The 20,120-nt window shown below is 35.4% G+C and overlaps 1 protein-coding gene across 15 annotated transcripts in view; it reads right to left on the bottom strand.

Annotated features, from left to right (window-relative positions):
* Positions 1 to 20,120, bottom strand: part of LOC118619400 (sec1 family domain-containing protein 1) — a 156,874-nt gene that overhangs the window by 46,753 nt on the left and 90,001 nt on the right. For all 15 annotated transcript variants that reach the window (XR_004957263.1, XR_004957266.1, XR_004957274.1 and 12 more), the window contains 4 exons: positions 15,433 to 15,572; positions 11,222 to 11,312; positions 10,609 to 10,682; positions 9,950 to 10,031 (listed from right to left, as the gene is read on the bottom strand). Coding sequence is in view for 12 of the 15 variants with exons in the window: in XM_036246121.1 (XP_036102014.1) it covers positions 9,950 to 10,031; positions 10,609 to 10,682; positions 11,222 to 11,312; positions 15,433 to 15,572 (387 nt within the window). In the remaining 3 variants the exon portion in view is untranslated. The remainder of the gene's footprint in view (positions 1 to 9,949; positions 10,032 to 10,608; positions 10,683 to 11,221; positions 11,313 to 15,432; positions 15,573 to 20,120) is intronic.

Raw genomic sequence — 20,120 nt, 5'->3', positions numbered from 1 at the left:
GCATGTACTTGGTTGCAGGTTCCATCCCTGGCTCCAGTTGAGGTTGTGTGGAGGCAACCAATCGATGTGTCTCTCTCACATCGATATTTCTCTCTCTCTTTCCCTCTCTCCCTCCTTCCCCACTCTATCTAAAAATCAATGTCCTCAGGCAAGGATTAACAAAAATAAAAAAATCATTCACTAAAACCATTTGTTGTATGACCTATATAGTATATGAAGTGAGTTCCCTTTTCCTTCTGACAACTGAGGGGTATTTTTCTTTCTTTATTTCCTTTTTTTTACTGTTTCTCTTTCCATTCTAGCTACAGACACTACCATTGTGGGACTCCCTACTCACTGCTAGTTACGATTCTCTTTGCAATGACTGGTTGATGACAAAGTCTATAGTGGTATTTCTTGGGCTTCCTCCTTTTCCAATCCCCAATTCTAATCCCTAACATTAGTCAGCAAAGTAAAGGCAAGAAAAATGAGCGTTAACTTCCTTTTACTATTAAGAATCCTACCCTGGCCAGTTTGGCTCAGCAGTTAGAGCGTCCGCCTGTGGTCCAGAGAAACCCGGGTTCGGTTCCTGCTAAGGGCACGTACCTCAGTTACAGTTTGTCCCCGGCCCTGATTGGGTCATGTGGGTGGCGACCACTCGATGTGTCCCTTTCACACCGATGTTTCTCTCTCTCTCCTTCCCACTCTATCTGAACAAAATATCGAAAAATGTCCTCAGGTAAGGATTAAAAAAAAAAAAAGGAATCCAAATATTCCTCTCTTCCTACCTATCATAGGAGGGAGAAGGGATGATAAACCCTTCTCAGTTTCAACATATTAGGAATTTTTCACATTATGAATTAAATAGGGTTTGGACAGGGATCTATCACATACTATCTACAGAATAGTATATCCTAAGCTAAAATGAACTTAGAACTATACCTTTAGTAGGATAAAACCTATACCTAAGTTGAAGATCATTTATACACTAGCCTTTCTTATTCTTTCTTATGTTTAGTTCCTATCATTTTTTAGAGCTGTATATGGATATCTTGTCCTCCAGGTGGGTAGCACCTATATCCTGTACTATACCATAGTTGAAAAAAACCACTATAGAGTGAGGCTGCAAAAAGTCGAAGCGCAAAGTGGCGAGGGACGACCGAGTAAATAAAGAATCCTATTTCGCGAAAATTCATTCATTGCGGTAGAGTCTGGAACTGTTTAACTGCAATAAACGAGAACCGACTGTATATGTAACTGGAGTATAAATTCCTTGCAACTATTTGTTCTTTATTAAATGCCTTATACCCTGCAAGATGACTGGAATTTTTTAAAAATTCAATTACTTTTTATAATATAACAAAATAGCACATTAATATATTTTCAGTTATTGATGTGCGTGCTGTTTTTTGCCATTTCACATTGGTGAGTTTGAATGGGTCTGCCAACACAAACAATTTTATGTTGCACAAAAATCAGACAACCCATGAAATTTTATATGAAGGTGTTCTATAATGCAAGTGGCTGAATGTTTACTTTGGGGCACTTGGTCATATGTCAGAGTGACTTAGACATCTTAAAAAAAAGTCATCCTACACCTTTACCTCACTTCTGTGTAGAGATGGGATAGTGTACTGGTGTGAACCGGGTTAGTATCTTCAGTGTCTACAACAGGCTGTCTACCTTACTACTTGGTTATCTCATTTTCAAATATATACATTTTTCTCTCAATCAAAACCACCAAACTTTTAGCATTTTAGGCCCAAATTTGAATGTGTAACCTCAACTGTTCTGCTATCTGACTCCTATCAAAAGTCCAATTGAAAACAGTGAAAATATATTAAAGAATGTATAATTCTTTAATGCTTTCCACTCTAAATACTAGAAGGGTATAAACTCAGAACTTACTACCTTGGTGACTTATAAAACTGCTCTCATTTAATTATATTTTAATATTATACCTGTGATTTACATTACAGTTGTGATGAAATCCATGACTGCAACTGATACTAAAATACTACATCATCACATAATTCAATTTCCTTTAGATAATGTCTGATATGAGCAATGTTTTTTGTAATATGACGTTAAGAAATACTTTCCTTAGAATAAAAATACAGAAAATTTCCCTTCTGATAAAATGTTTAAGTGTTTTTTAACCTAAAAAAAATTTAACTTGGTTGCCAGAAACTTTATTTTTATTTTAAAAAATTTTTTTTTTATCCTCACCTGAGGATATTTTTCCATTTTTTGTTCAGATAGAGTGGGAGGGAGAGAGAGGAAGGGAGACAGAGACAGAAACGTCGATGTGAAGGGACACATCGAGTGGCTGCCACCCGCACGACCAACCAGGGCCGGGGACAAACTGCAACCGAAGTACGTGCCCTTAGCGGGAACCGAACCCGGGTCTCTCCGGACCGCAGGCCGACGCTCTAACCGCTGAGCCAAACCGGCCAGGGCTGTTGCCAGAAACTTTAAAGTCAAATTTGAGAATTACCATTGTAACTATATAGCAACTATTCTGAGTTTTTATGTCATTATTTTTGTCATATATGCTATTTATGAAAGCTGTCTTTGACGTGCTTTAGAATAGGAAACAACTTTATTTATAAATTCATTCTACATACTGACTCTTACTAAAAATATTTAAATTCTGCCCAGCCAGTGTGGCTCACTGGATTGAGCACTGTCCATGGACTGAGAGGTCCTGGTTTGATTCCTGGTCAGGGTACATGCCTGGGTTGCAGGCTCAATCCCCAGTAGGGGGTGTGTGCGAGGCAGCAGATTGATGTCTCTCTCTCACATCAATATTTCTCTCTCTCTCTCCCCCTAGTTCTCTCTCTAAAAAAGCAATAAACATATTTTAAAAATATTTAAATTCTAACTAAAGTGATCTATGTAATAAAATATTTAAAATGTGTGTGAAGTAATCTTTACAGAAAACAAGTATTAAAAATAGAAACATTAGCAACCTTATTATAATAAAATATCAAAAACTGTTTTATAATATTTTTAGAAAAATAGGTTTATATGGCACTTATAAACTATTGTAAGTTTTATTTTACTATGACTATACTACCAATGCATTGAACTCTTGAAAAGAGCAAATTAAATCCAAAGTAAGCAGATGAAAAGGAATAATAAAAACCAGAGCAGAAATCAATAAAATTAAAAACAAGAAATTAATAGAGACAAATCAATGGAACCAAAAGCTGGTTCTTTGAAAAGATCAATAAAACTGATAACTCTCTAGTGAGGTTAACTAAGAAAAATAAAGGAACACGAATGACAAATATCAGAAATGAAAGTGGGGGCCATCACTACTGATCATGACATTATAAGCCAATTCCTTGAAAGATACAACCTACCAAAACTCACTAAATGAGAAACAGATCATTTGAATGGGCCGATAGCTATTAAAGAAATTAATCAATAATTAATAAACTTCCAAAACAGAAAGCACCAGGTCTAGACGGGTTCACTAGTGAATTCTACCCAAACATTTAAGAAAGAAGTTATACCAATTCTCTACAATGTCTTCCAGAAAACAGAATGCAAATGAGAAATTAGATGCTTTCCTGCTAAGATGAGGAACATGAAAAGGATGTCCCCTTACCTACTCCAATTCAACATTATACTGGAAGCTCTAGCTAATGCAAGAAACATAAAATGAAATTACAAGTATACAGATTGGACAGAAAGAAATAAAACTGTTTTTGTTTGCAGAAGACATGATTGTCAGTGTAGAACATTTCAAAGAAGCAACACAAAACTTCTGTAACCAGTAAGTGACTATAACAAAGTTGCAAGATATAAGGTTGATATACAAAAGTGAGTGGCTACATCAGGTAAAAGGCAAGGATGTCCCCTCACACTCCTTTGTCAACATCATAATGGAAGTCCTAGCTAATGCAATAAGACAAGAAAAGGAAATAAACAGAATACAGCATGGGGAAAAAAAACAAACTGTCTTTGTTCACAGATGACATACTTGTCTATATAGAAAATCCCAAAGAAACAACAAAAAACTCCAGAAACTAATAAGTGACTACAGCCAGGTTGCAAGATACAAGGTTACTACACAAAAATCAATTGTTTTCCAATATACTAACAATGGAGAACTAAAATTTGAAATTACAAAATAATACTATTTACATTAGCACTCAAAACAAATAAATGAAAGTTATAAATCTAACAAAATATGTATAAGAACTATATGAGAAAAACTACAAAATTCTTATGAAAGAATGATAAAATAGACATTCCATGTTAATGAATAGGAAGACTCAATATTGTCAATATGTCAGTTCTTCACAACTTGATGTACAGATTCAACCAATCCCAATAAAAACTGCAGCAATTACTTTGTTGATATTGACAAAATAATTCTAAGGTTTACAAGGAGGCATGAAAGACCCAGAATAGCCAACACAATATTCAAGGAGAAAAGAAATAAAGGACTGACAATATTTGATTTTTAAGACTTACAATAAATCTGTAGTAATTAACACTGTGTGGTACTGCCCCAAAAGTAGGCAAAAATACTAAGAGAACAGAAAAAACAGTGCAGAAATAGACCCATATAAATAAAGTTAACTAATCATTGCCAGAAAAGCAAATGAAATTCAATAAAGGAAAGACAATCTTTTCAAAAAATGGTGCTGGAACAACTGCACATCTACATGTAAAGAAATGAATCTAGACACAGATGCTATAACTTTCACAAAAATTAACTAAGAATAGATGATAGACCTAAATGAAAACTGCAGAACTATAAAACTTCTAGAAGATAACTTAGGAGAAAATTTACATGACCTTAGGTATAGTGATGACTTTTTAGATAAACATCAAAGGCACAATCCATGAAAGAAATAATAAGCTGGACTTAATTAAAATTAAAAGTTTCTGTTCTGTGAAAGACATTGTCAAGAAAATGAGAAGACAAGCTATATACTGGGAGAACATATTTGTAAAAGACATCCATTCAAAGGACTCTTCTCCTACCCTCTGCCCTAAAAATACAAAGAGCTCTTAAAACTCAACAATAATAATAATTTAAAAAATCTGATTAAAAAATGGGCCAGCCTGGCTGGTATGGCTCAGTGGATTGAGCGTTGTCCCATGGACTTAGAGGTCCCAGTTCAATTCCCTGTTAGGGCACATGTCTTGGTTGTGGACTTGATCCCCAGCAGGGGGCATGTGGGAGGCAGTCAACTGATGTATCTCTCTCACATGGATGTTTCTATCTCTTTCCCTTTCTCTCTCTCTCTAAAAAAAAAAAAAATCATAAAAACATATTTAAAAAAATAAACATAAAAAAAAAGTCCATAGACCTGAACAGATACCTCACCAAAGAAGATACAGACAAGAAGTAAAGCATATGAAAAGATGTTCCACATCATATGCCACTAGAGATTTGCAAATTAAAATAACCAGTGAGAATGGCTGAAATCCAACATGACAATACCAAAAGCAAGCAAGGATGTGGAGCAACAGGAACTCTCGTTCATTGCTGATGGGATTGCAATGGTATAGTCAGCCTTGAAGACAGTTTGGAAGTTGGCAGTTTATTACAAATCTAAACATACTGTTACCATATTAATTCAGTAATCACTCTCTATAGTATTTACCCAACAGAGCTGAAAACTTATATCTACCCCAAATTTTCATGTGAATGTTTATTGCACCTTTATTCATAACTGTCAAAAAGCTGGAAGCAACCAACACATTCTTCAATAGTTGAATGGATAAATAAATGGGTACATTTAGACAAAAAAATATAGTCAGCAATAAAAATAAATGAGCTATCAAGCTCTGAAAAGAAACGCAGGGACCTTAAATATATATTATGAAATGAAAGCAGCCAAACTGAAAAGGCTACACACTGCATGATTTGAACTCTATGACATTCTGGAAAAGATACCACTGTGGAGACAGTATAAAGATCAGTGGTTGCCAGAAATTCAGGGGAAGGAAAACAGGAATGAAAAGGTGGAGCACAGGTGATTTTCAGGTCAGTGAAACTATTTTGTATGATACTGTAATAAGGATAGATGTCTTTATACATTTGTCAAAATCCATAGAATGGCCGCTGCTGAAAGGCTGTGACCAAGGAGGAATTTCAGCGTGAATCGACTGCTTCAGCTCCCAAGTTCACTGGGGTGTAACCTGACTGGTTGTGCTAAATGACAATGCTTTACCTTCACAAAATTAGATGGCAGAGAATTGAGAGCAAGGAGCTGGAAAAATGTAACTTCACACTTTTTTTTTGGAGATCTGGAAGTAGTCTCTAGAAATTGAGTGTGTGAGAAGTTGAAAGATATTCTACTCACTTAAGAGCTATCTTTGCTCATACTTAAAGTAACAAGATGATAGCCTGTCCATGGGGACTTCCTGCTATAGAACACATTTTCCTACCAACTTGAAGAAAAGACAAGATCCTAAGAACATTCACTTGGTATGTATGTTGGAAAAGAGATCATTTTAAACAGATCAGTCAAAATCTAGGCCAGAGAAATGCTCTAATTTATTCCCTACTGTGATCAGGAATTAAAGTTAGATAACATAAAGAATAATAAAAAAATCTGTTGTTATATATATACATTTTAATCATTGGTTTTTAACTTAACACCTAAAATGTACAATTGTCTGTCAATCCTGATGCAGGTTCAAGGCCTTTTGAGCACAGAGGTTCACTGACTGACATTTTTTTTCTTGCACAAAACACACCTATAAGGGATCACCTATGATTTCTAGTTTCCATTTCTTTGAAGTGGAACAAAAAAATTTACATTTATTTACAAAGCAATTTTAGTACTTTTGAAATTTTCCAATCTTTTAGTGTTTTTTTAACTCACTACTAATTAAATCACCACTTCATTGAGTCTTTCTAAAACATGAACTTAAGTTTTATAGAAACGATCATCTGTTCCTATTCATAAAATGATATAAGTAGACTGGAATAAGATACAAGTATCTATTTTGAAACATAGTAGCTGTCAGCATGTCAATAATGTAGCCAGTTCCCACTATGTTTTACAGAGGAAATAAAGGGCATCAGTTAATGTGGTGTGTTGACTAGTGGAAATCAAGTAGGAGAATTTCTAAAAATTGGCCCCAAAGAGGAGGGGGGTTGTGGTTAAAAACCAGCACTGCTAGCAAGGGCTAAGCCTTGCTCAGAGTGTGTACCTAAGGCTACACATGTTTGCTTGATCAGATGACGTCTTTAGATCTAATTTAGTACCTCTTAACTTCCTCCACAAGAAGTAGTAAAACAAAAATGAGGCTTTCACACCAATGAAGACTCGATCCACAACAGCTTATGAACAACTTGTTCTTTGCTGGCAACAAGGGGATGGAGCTCTCTGATGTTACAGCTCTTCCTCTCAAATGGGAGCAATAGGTGAAAGAGCACATAAGGCCACTTCTCTTTCTCATATATTACAATTTACACTTAGGTGTCTTTTCCTTTTCTTAGGTATCAGATGCTAAAGAGGACTTTATTAAATTTGTCTACGCAAGCTGGATAACAATAATAAAAATAAATTGAGCTTTGTCTGCAAATTATTTAAGTAGTCCCAACAGCCAGCAAGTGGGGAAAGTCACATTTGTATAAGAAATAAAAGAACTGCTAAAGGAAATGTTAAAAGTTATGAATTACAGAGCTTCTAGTCAAGATGGCAGAGTAGGTAAACACAGTATAGGCATAGTCCCATAACCACTCACAATTACAACTAAACTAAAGAATGACCATTGTCGAAAACCTCATGAACTCTATCTGAACAGACATCCTATAACTAAGGATTTACAGAAGAAGCCACATCAAAACTGGAAGGAGAGGCAGAGACACAGAACAGGCTGGCACATGTGGCAGTTAAAAATTGGAAGGGAGCCCTGGCTGGTTTGACTCAGCGGTTGGAGCGTCCGCCTGAGGTCTGGAGAGACCCGGGTTCGGTTCCCGCTAAGGGCATGTACCTCGGTTGCAGTTTGTCCCCGGCCCTGGTTGGTCGTGCGGGTGGCAGCCACTCGATGTGTCCCTTTCACATCGATGTTTCCCTCTCTCTCTCTCCCACTCTATCTGTACAAAAAATGGAAAAATGTCCTCGGGTGAGGATAAAAAAAAAAAAAAAAAAAATTGGAAGGGATATCTTGGCTGTGGAGGTCCCTCTCAAGGAGCGAGGTGTCCTAGCCCCTCAAGAGCACCCCCCCTCCCCCAACAGGGTTCCAGTGCCAGGAAGAAAAGTCCCCATAACTTCTGGCTGTAAAAACCAGCGGGATTGAGGCTGAGGGAGACGGAGGGCTGCTGGAGTTCCAAGTATTCCTCTTAAAGGGCCTGCACACAGACTTACTTGAACTCACTTGCTGTGATCTACAACACTAGGTCAGCAGCTCGAAAGGAGCCAGGGACACAGGCAGAGAAACTGAATTGTCTGGCATTAGGGCAAGAGCTGGAGAGGCAGCTTTCTCCCAGAGAGAAGTGCTGGCAGAGGCCATTGTTCCTTTGCTGAGCCCTCTCCCCATCGAGCCGGCAGGTTGTTTCCTTCAATCTGGCGAATACTGTTCCTCCTGCCCTGGCGATGACCCGAGACCCCATCCCACCCCAGCTGCTTCACTGGCTCTCCTACACAAACAGCCAATCTTGGCTTATGCTGTGAACTTTCCTAAAATCTCTCGAAGACCACAGGTAAACAGATCTGGGCAGTCATTTTCCACTTTACAGAGATGCTACATATGGAAGGGAAAACATTGGCAGAATAATGTATAGACTGAACAATTATGTTTCTATTCCTGTAGGTACACAAAAACAGCAAATATCAATATCAAGATGCGGAACAACAAAAAAAATTAGGTTGTCAGCTTAACAGAAATTTGCAGGTTTAAATTCCATGCTGCACAATGCTCATTACCTATCTATATTAGCTCCTTTCTAATGCACTATAGCTTTTTAAATCATTAGGAAAAAAAACTATTTAAATCCTTTCCCCATAAATTCAAGGTGTTAGCAGCATCTTTCCTTTTTTTTTAATCCTCACCCGAGGATATTTTTTCCATTTTTTGTACAGATAGAGTGGGAGGGAGAGAGAGGAAGGGAGAGAGTGAGAAACATCGACATGAAGGGACACATCGAGTGGCTGCCACCCGCACGACCAACCAGGGCCAGGGACAAACTGCAACCGAAGTACATGCCCTTAGCGGGAACCGAACCCGGGTCTCTCCGGACCGCAGGCTGACGCTCTAACCGCTGAGCCAAACTGGCCAGGGCTTAGCAGCATCTTTGACAGGCAGCAGGCATACTCAACTTTTTTACATTGCTTTTCAAATGTTTATTAAATGGAAAGTAGGAGTCACATCCTAGCATATGGCTAAGCTGTCACTGAAATTCAGCTCCATGTCCAGAGAATAAATACCTGTATAATGCTGGAGAACTAATTAAGTCAAGCTAATACCGGGTGATCATGAATAAAGCAATGAAAAGTAACTATGCTAACAACATACATAAGATCCAATATATTTGTTTCAAAATCACAGTACAACAGGAGAGAGTAAGAAGTTTTAATTTTAACAGACTCATCTAAAACTAAAAAGTTCAGAACCAAGTTAACATAATGAAATGATGTTATTAATGGATATTTTAGGTAGTACTACAAATGTCTAAATCCGAATTACTGATGGTTAGATACAAACAGGTCTACTGTTAATAGAATAATATGTGTAGAGACAGTATTAAGGTAGTGCGGCATAATAGAAATATCAGATTCTAACTTTTGTTTGCTCAATGTGTGACCTTGGGCAAATCATTAATCTCTCTAGATTATTAAGTTTCCTCATTTGCAAAAAATGAAGGTAATAATGCTGTCTCATGTTATAGGGAGAGCTTAACGAGATAATGAATATAAAAAGCAACTTACAAAGTATAAAACCCTACATAAATAGAAATTATATTGTGAGATGGGATAAAAGTAAAATTTACCTTTATATGTTCTAAAACAGCAGTGGCAACATTTGTGTGGAGATCAATAAGTCTTTTTTTTTCGAGGAGTTCTGGCAAAGAACTACAAGTATCAAAAAATTGAAAATTAACCACTAAATTTTCTAAGAAAATGACACAGAGCTTAATAAAACCCATATCTGGGTGTTTCCTCTGAAAGTTAGAAATGTAAAACAGTAACAAAATGATGAGTTAAACTATCAACTAAATTTAATCTCTAGGCTTGAACACATACAGCATTTATTACTTTAATACAGGTGAAGTGCTTTAGTTAACACCTTTCCTCCCTCCTTGATGACATTTAAAGTATTCAAAAGAAACCGCTTAACCTTTAGTTAATAAAGTAATAGTAACAATGATAAACTAATAACAGCTTGCATTACTTTATCATCAATATTATCTTCTTGGTAAAATTATCCACATTATACAATTCTCCAACTAGTGAAAGAAGCAAATGATCTGCTATATAAAAGAGGGAACTTAAATCAGCTTGAACATGTTAAAAACACAATTTAGTTCTTTAAACTTAAAGGTATATGCTATTACCTAGTATTTCTTATTATTAAAAATATTAAACTTTTTACTGCCTAAATACATCTTATCAACAGAAAGACTTCAAAGAGGATATATTCCTTACTTACCTAACAGCTGATGTTAGCTTAGCAGTATTGTCAGAAAGCATACTTATGGCTCCTTCATCTTCCCCTTCTAGTCCCTGGGAAAGAAAAAAAGGTCCCAGCAAATATTCACACATCCCAAACCCAAGAATAAAAATCAATATATTTCTAAGATCACTGATAAATAGTAAGATTTAGGTCACCCAGAATAACAATTCTTCTCCTTTAAGGAGCAAGCATATGTCTACATAAAGGACCGGCAGGCATTTTCAGATAAAGAAGACAGCCCAGAAACTAGTCACAGGTCACAGAGTAATAAACAGCAAAGCTAAAATCTGAAGTTAGATCAAAGTATAGTAGAATGAGTAGCATTGGAACATATATGTCTAAAATAAAGCTGCATTACATATTTTTCTAAATCATAAATTCACAATTATTCTTTAAAATTTTTTTTTGCTCTACTCTTCAGTATTTATTCATTATGAAAAAGTTATTTTATATGAATTTTTTATTTATTTATTTATTTTTTTAACCAATGAACGGCCTTGAATTTTTAGGAGAGAAAAGAAAGTTAACTTTCTCTTTTCAGATGTCCGTCTGCTTCCCTATAATTCTAAAAAAGCACACAGAATCTTACCATAATGCTTTTAAGTCGTTTAACTTCATCTTCCTGTGCTCTGTAAGATTCTAGTTCCTGCTGAACTGATTCTGCAACTTCTGGGAATGGACTGAAACAGTATTGCACAGAAGGGGTTAATAATCAACATTTATACAGAACTCAAGACAACTCTAAAATAACCAAACAATTCAATTAAAAAGTGGACAGAAGACCTGAACAGACACTTCTCCAGAGGACATACAATTGGCTAACAGACATATGAAAAGATGCGCAACATCACTAATCATCAGAGAGATAGAAATTAAAACATCAATGAGTTATTACCTCATATCTGTCAGAATGGCTATTATCAATAAATCAATAAACAACATGTGCTGAGGAGGGTGTGGAGAAAAGGGAACCCTCATGCACTACTGGTGGGTTTGCAAATTGGTGCAGTCACAACGGAAAATAGTGTGGAGGTTCCTCAAAAAATTAAAAATGGAATTTGCCTTATGACCCAGTGATTTCACTTCTGGGTACATATCTGAAGAAATCAAAAAGACTAATTTGAAAGAATATATGCACCCCTATGTTCACTGTAGCATTATTTACAATACCCAACATATAGAAGCAGTTTAAGTACCCATCAATGCATGAGTGGATACAAAACAACAACAAAAAACTGTGGTACATACATACAATGGAGTATTACTTGGCCATGAAATCTTACCATTTTTTTATTATGCTAACTGAAATAAACCCAACAGAGAAAGACAAGTATATGATTTCACCCATATGTGGAATCTAAAGAACAAAATAAATGAATACACAAAATAGAAACAGACTTATAGATATTGAGAATAGACTGATGGATGCTAGAGAGGAATGGGAGGGATGTTGGGGGACTGGGTGAAAAAGGTAAAGGGATTAAGAAGTACTAATTGATAGTCACAAAATAGTCACAGGGATTAAGAATAGGGAATATAATCAACAATACTATAATAACTATTTTTGGTGCCAGGTAGGTATTTGAAATATCAGGAGGAACACTTTGTAAAGTATAAGACTGTCTAACTGCTATGCTGTATACCTGAAAGTAATATAAAATAATGTTGAATGAAAACTGTAATTGAAAAAATACAGTTATATGCAGATTTTCCACTGTGCAGGGGTGAGGTTTGGGGAGAGGTCAGTGCCCCTAACTAACTCCCTGCATTGTTGCAGGATAAACTGTATATTACAAATACTATTTCTTTAAGATACATATCATAATATTTATACATCTAAACAAATTTAAATTTTATTTCCATTCTCTTCATTAACCATATCACATTTTCTCTTCACCTATATGCTATCAGAAAGAAAAGTAAAATATCTGAGTGACAGAAAAACAAAGAGAAGTCATGGTATATCAAACATCAATTAAATGATACATCCCAAATTAACTCACAGGGTTAAAGGGTCCATGCAACCACAAAGGAGGTATTTAAAAAGTATTACATGGCCCTGGCCAATCTGAGCATCGGCCCATGGACCGATGAGTCATGGGTTCGATTCTGGTCAAGAGCACGTTCGTCCCCGGCCCCGGTTGGGATCTTGTGGGAGGCAATCTATTGATGTGTCCCTCTCACATCGATATTTCTCTCTCCCTTTCTCTCCCTCCCTCCTACTCTATGTTAAGATAGAAAACTATCCTTGGGTGAGGATTAAAAAAAATATTGATAAAAAGTATTACATGACAGTAACTGTGACAAGAATCTTTTAATTCTGTCAGCTTAATACCCTAGAACACTAAAGGTAAAAACAACATAGGCCCCAGTTTTGTTGGGCTAACACCTGATACCTTCCTCCAGGTGCATGCAGGTTAGCAGTGCTTTCTATACATCAGACACACTGATCTGCAATCATTGAGAAGTTATGGTAGAAAAAGTGTTGCTTAATACTAATCCTGAATAATTCTAGAGGAACATATAATGACCATGAAATGGTCCCTAACATGAGTATTTTCATTTATCTACAGCCTCAGGGGAGGCCAGAGCCTTTACTCTTTTAAAAAAGAAAAAGTCACCCTGGCCGGTTTGGCTCAGCGGTTAGAGCATCAGCCTGCGGTCCAGAGAGACCCGGGTTTGGTTCCCGCTAAGGGCATGTACCTCGGTTGCAGTTTGTCCCCAGCCCTCGTTGGGTCATGCAGGTGGCAGCCACTTGATGTGTACCTTTCACGTCGATGTTTCTCTCTCTCTCTCTCTCCCTCTTCCTCTCTCTCCCTCCCGCTCTATCTGAACAAAAAATGAAAAAATGTCCTCGGGAGAGTTTAAAAAAAAGAAAAGGTCATGTCTTATCAGCAATGAGACTAAAACCTCCCACTCTTCCTTCAGGCCTGAACTTGGTAACACTTCATTAATGATCAGTACATTTCATCCAATGGAGAGGGACAGAAATGACAGACACTCTGAAAGGGTTTTGAGGAACATAGTCCAGTTTTATATAACAAGACCAGGCACTAACCCCAACTCCAACAGTCTATGTCAGCAAAAAATAGCACTGAGCATGTAAAATGTGCTTGGTGAACTAGATGATCCTTAAAATCTCTAGTAGCTTCAGGTCTCAGAGCAAAAAGACAATAATTACAGCTTACATTTACTGAGTGCTTACTGTATGCCAAACACTCTGTTAATAATTTGTCTCTATTTTCTCATTTAATCCTGACCGGTCTTAGAGAGGTACACACTATTAATAGTTAACACCAGGGACTTTGGATCCTCCGGAACTGGGTTTTATCCCTGGTTTTACCAGCGAAGGCTGGATGACTTTGGGCAAGCTACTTCATATTAGCTCACTTAATCTTCATAACAACCTTCTGAAATAGAGCAATAGGTAGAATTATCATACCTACATTTTACTGATGAGGAAACTGAAACTCAGAGAGATTTGTCACCCATTTAACTATGCTGTCTCCTGGTGTCCTTTGTGCCCACATTACTACTGTAGTACAATATTCAGAGTCAGAGTTAGGGCTATTCCTACTTACAAATATTTAAAGTTCTTACTATTCACCTGGACTTTTGGTTTGTTGCTAAACATATGGTCTAAAAAACATATTTGAAATGTCCATATCTGAGTGAAGAGGTTTTTTTAAGCTTTTTCCTATTAAGGAATGTAAACTTCAGAGTTAACTTTAGAATATTCTACATCCTCTATGAATAATGTAAATGTAATTTCTTATTTCACTATTCTGGAAGGAAATGTAGACTATGAAATTCTAGAGAAGAAAATCATTTAAATCATAACTGCACTCAAATTTGCCATGGTCAGAAAGAGGAAGATAGTGGTTTTCTCTGTAGAGAAAAATCAATTCTCTGCTGTAACAACATGATTTTCCAGTGTTAAAAATTTATAAATAAAAAAAGATAAAACATACCAAAAAAGTCCCCATGTTGAACCTCTATATGCTACTTCTCTTTCAACATAAATGAGGCCAAAAAGAACAGCCGTATCAAGGAAATTTTATATATATATATACAATAACACATGAAATATTCAAAATAATATCATATTTCTTCACTGTTAATGTGCAACACTGTTTCTCTCTCAGAGGAATAGTTTTTGTTTGTTTAGAATGATTTCTCTAGCTATAATGACACTAACTAACTAACATTCATAACAGTTAGTGAGCCCACAATGTAGTCTGAACTTCCAGGACAGAGCAATCGCTGGGATCTGTGTACCTGCCTACAATAAATCATATGGAAAATATTATAATTTTTTCACCTATTATTTCTAATATACTTCAAATAATTATGGTTTTCAGGCTTAGGCATTCTTTCCATAGATATAGGAAACTGGGTTTGTACGAAGGCAAACGAACAAAAAGAGAAAATCAGACTTCAATTGTTTCATTATCACAAAAACCCATTTTAATGAAAGGCAGAAATAGTCTTGTGAAGGTCAGTGGGACCACAACTAAATTTAGAAAATCTATAAAATCTACAAAATCATATCATATGAGTTTATTGAAAGGGGAAGTAGCCCCTACAAAGCAACTAACAAAAACAATCTAGGAGTCAGAAAGAAATCGGGAAATAAAGACACATATTTATGAACTATTTAATTATAGCTCCTATTTGTTATAGATGAACCACCATGACCTTTTGGATTAAAAAAAAAAAATTAAATAAAAGAAGTCAGATGACATCCTCATTGCTTTTTAAGGGGCGGATCTTTTGCTTAATAATGGTTTTCTTACTTACCTTCCTTTATGTTTCTGCCAAAATTTATCCACTGGAGTTAAATCATAAGACTTCTTGCTTTTTCTCTTTGGTCTAGCACCAGCTGGAGAACTTTCCAATCCTGAAGATTCTTCCAGATTAACTCTGTTTAAGTGAAAATCCTAAGAAAAAGTAATCCTGTATTAAATAATAGTTTTCTGAATTTAAGAACCATAACATTTCCTACAACAAGGAAAAGAAGAGATTCTTGCTGCTTTTTCTAATATTTCCAATGATGAAATACAGGTTCTGAAATTTAGAAGACCTCTTTCTAATGTTTTGTTACATACAAATGTACTTCTAATTGTCTGTGTATATTAAAGTAGTAGCTGTATAGAATTAAAATTTCAAATATATATAAAAACCATGTTAAGGTTCTTGTGTATACTAGAAAAATATTTTTCACATGCCAGCATAGACATATCCTTTTAATTTTATTTAAACAATGGGATTACATTATTCATATCTTTTTGCCTTACTTTTCTCAATAATGTATTTTAGAACTCTTTCTCTATCTGTATATGTACAGCTACCTCATTTTTATCATGCCTTCGCAGTAGTCCAATATTCAGCTCTATTTATTTGACCAGACCTCTAGATGCTTCGTTGTTGCCAATATAAATAATCTTTAAAATGATTTTTAAACTCAAAGAGAGTCTTAACATTCTGATCTGTTACTTGATGATGGATTGCACGTTTAAAAAATTCCAATAGAAGCTACAATAATAACAGTACTCCTTGTCACATAAATTCTAAGAGCTTGTCAGAAAAGCAGTTGTTCCAAGTTTTTGCCTAGAATTAACTTTACTCCTGTGGGGCTTGATTTTATTTGCCCTTTCTCAAAAAACAAACATACAAAAAACAAAATAAAGGTAAATATTTTTTCTATTCTTTCCCTCTCCTTATATTTGATCTGTGGGTTCCTTCATGTAATAGCAGTATTTTATGGTTCAACTCTACTCTGAATAGCGACCTAGAGATAAAACATGGCTATCAATAAGTGAATAAATGAATGATGAACAAGCAAGAAATTATATGGATAAATTGTCTAGCATGATGCAATACAATCATTTTAGTTCTAAGATATGTTTTTAATTAATGATTTAATTTCTAGGTCTTAGCAAATTCAGTGTACTGAACACAATTTAATCTCCTCTTGAGAAAACAAGGTCCATCAATATAGTCTAGAGCAGTGGTTCTCAACCTTCCTAATGCCATGACCCTTTAATATAGTTCCTCATGTTGTGGTGACCCCCCCCCAACCATAAAATTATTTTTGTTGCTACTTTATAACTGTAATTTTGCTACTGTTATGAATCGCCATCAGAAATACGTGCTTTCTGATAGTCTTAGGCAACCCCTGTGAAAGGGTTGTTCAACCACCAAAGGGGTCGCGACCCACAGGTTGAGAACCGCTGGTCTAGAGCCTTAGACCATAACCTGTTAATTTTCTCAAATAAATCCTTTACAATAGCTTATTTCCTTGCCATTTTCCCTATGACAGCCCCCTCCTCAAAAAAAACGAGAGCAAAATATAGATGTCCAAATATCATAGTGGCATAAATAACAGAGTAATGTTATGTTTCAACCTGTTCATATTATGTCTTTCCTACAGAATCCTCATTATCAGAGGATAAACATAATCCGTAACCTTATTTAATCAGTCTTACTTTCCCACCCACACATCTTAACCTCATTCTGAACAAATCACACATACAGAAAGTACAACAGACATTAACAGCTACATCTGAGAACTCTTTGATTTTAAAAATTAACAAGATACTGAAGAAGTGAAACATTTTTATTTTATTTTTTTTAAATGTGTTTTTTATTGATTATTTTAGAGAGAGGAAGGGAGAGAGAGATAGAAACACTGACGTGTGAGAGCAACTTTTACTCTGGCAAGGAACTGAGCCAAATCTAGTCAAGTCTCTAGATCTACTATCAGTTTACAGGAAATATTCTGGATAGAGAAACATGTCAAATTGTACCTCACAAGGATACAATCAACCTAATGCAAAATGCAGAAAACTCTTTAGAAAAACAACCCAACTCATTTACCCCAAAAATGGCAGTAGAAAAGGAGTGGGTAGAGCATAATTGTTGTAAACTGAGAAACTTAAAAGACATATCAACCAATGGCATGACTTGGAACACTATTTGAACAAACTGTAAAGATGTATCTTTGAAACAATGAGTACAAAAATGACATTAGATATTATCAAAGAACAATTGTTAATTTTGTTGGGTAGGATAATAAAATTAAGGCACTTTTGTTTTTTTCAAGATATATGCTAAAGTGTTTATGCAAAACATCATATAATGCCTGAGGTAAGATGCATTAAGATGCATATTGTCTAGTAAGCTAAACGATGCACATGGAAGTTCATTACAGTATTCTCTTTGTGCTTTTATATGAAATATTCCCTAATAAAAGTCTTAAAATGAATCCATGAGCAGAGCTCCCCCTTGCCCATCTACAGTGGACTAGGAACAAGAAATACTGTGAACAAAAATAAATATTTGCCATTTTAATCCACAGAGGTTTGAGGGTTGTTTTAGATTAAGCAGCACTATCTAACTTATTACCATTCAGAGGCCAAGGTATTCTATACAGATTCTGCAATGTCAGGGACACTTAGGTAAGCTTGTTCACTCTTGTTAAAGCAGAACTCCTTGCAACTCTAGGAGTCATGACCTGAAACCCCCTCACAAAGGATATTGTTTGGAACACTATGCAATTGTTGCTGACAATACGCAAACATTTTCTATCAGTCTTCATGTGATAATCTCAACTCATAAACAATTAACTCAATCTCTAAACCAGTAAAGAATGTGGGCCTTAGTGACTTAGAAACGTAACTGTTACCACTAGTCAGGTTGAGTGGCTACTGAGTACCTGGAATGTGGCTAGTCTGAATTAAGATGTGATGTAAGTAAAAATACACAATGGCTTTTTAAGACTTATTATATAAAAAGAAATATAAAATATTTAATTATTTTTAAACTGTGTTAAAATGCTGTTTTTTATATACTGGGCTATGTAAAATATATTAAAAAATAAATTCCACCTGTTTCTTTATATTTTTTTAATGTGGCTACCAGAAAATCTAAAATTGCATCTGTAGCTTGTACTATATTTCTATTAGACAGCACTGATTTAGAAACACTGAACTTTGATCAGTGATGACAAGAAGAAAAAGAAAAAAAATGTACAGAAGACAGAAAAAGAGGGAGGAGAAAAATCAAATTTAGAATATTTGTTAAGAATTATTTAATTGAAAAAGAAAATCCTCATAAAATGGTTAATCATAAACATAAATAAAATAAATCTCTCAAAATCTTATGTACTAAGCAGCAAGGACGTAAGGGGGAAAAACCAGTAGCACCTAAACCTAGATTAGTAAATAGTAAATAGTAAATGAAAATACTCTTCTTTCCTTTAAATTAAATTTTAATCCAAGTTCAAAAATAGAAATGAATCTGGCACTACTGAAACAATATCACTGTAAAAAAGTTAATGAAATCAAGGCTGTCTTCTGGGCTTTTACATAGCCTGCATACTTTCAGTAGAGAGTTCCTACAAACAACTATAGTTTGTTCAGTTATGAACTATCTGTGCTTAGAATGAGTAATTTTTTTTTTTTTAATTCTCACCGAGGACATTTTTCCATTTTTTGTTCAGATAGAGTGGGAGGGAAAGAGAGGAAGAGAGAGAAACATCGACGTGAAAGGGACACATTGAGTGGCTGCCACTTGTACGACCCAACCAGGGTTGGGGACAAACTGCAACTGAGGTACATGCCCTTAGTGAGAACCGAACCCGGGTCTCTACGGACCGCAGGCCAATGCTCTAACCGCTGAGCCAAACCGGCCAGGGCAAATGAGTAAATGTTTTCATTACACTCTTGAGTTTTAAGGCAAATGCCTGAAACTATTCCAACACAGTGCTGTCCAAGAGGTTTTGTGTTAATAAAGATCAGAGGATCAATAGAGTATCAACCTTCAAAGTATCAAATTTTGAACTACACTCAGACATCAGTTATATTGGAATCACACATCTTTAAGAAAATGAGTGCTTCTAAATGCTTTTCTAATAACTTTTAAAATATATATTATTCAGAAACAAAATCCTTTTTTTCTTGAGTGGCAAAAAATTTTTTTAACTTTATTAAAGTCCCTATGTATATTAGTATAAATTCTGATTTAAGGTTTCAAATAATAAGAGTCAGGTAGCAAAGGGCTAAAGGCACAAAAATAGCACCTATCTAGAACTTTTACTCCATCTTGTGGAGGTAAAGAGTATAATTAAAAATTTTTAAAGCTTGGAAGAAACTTCAAAAGCAGCAGTTTTAGCAATCAACAAAAAATGGTGTTGTTACAATTTATTAAAGCTCAGTTCTAGTTTTTCACACCTAGAAACTGCATTAAAATTAATGAACAGAATTAAGTCAATATAAACTGTATAGTTACCAAAACCAATCTCCTCAAAAGACTTTTTTCATCTAAATATTCTAATAATACTGCTACTGAGAAAAGACTGCTTTAAATGATAACATAAAATCTGAGAACCTACCCCCAAAAAGTTAACTAGAGATGTGCATCGCTCTATTATTTATGATAACAAAAAATAATAACGAGAACCCAAATGTCCACAGGAATCCACTATT

The sequence above is a fragment of the Molossus molossus genome, unplaced genomic scaffold (assembly GCF_014108415.1).
Source record: "Molossus molossus isolate mMolMol1 unplaced genomic scaffold, mMolMol1.p scaffold_m16_p_1, whole genome shotgun sequence".
In the NCBI taxonomy this organism is placed as follows: Eukaryota; Metazoa; Chordata; class Mammalia; order Chiroptera; family Molossidae; genus Molossus; species Molossus molossus.
This window is presented reverse-complemented; position numbering and strand designations above follow the sequence as displayed.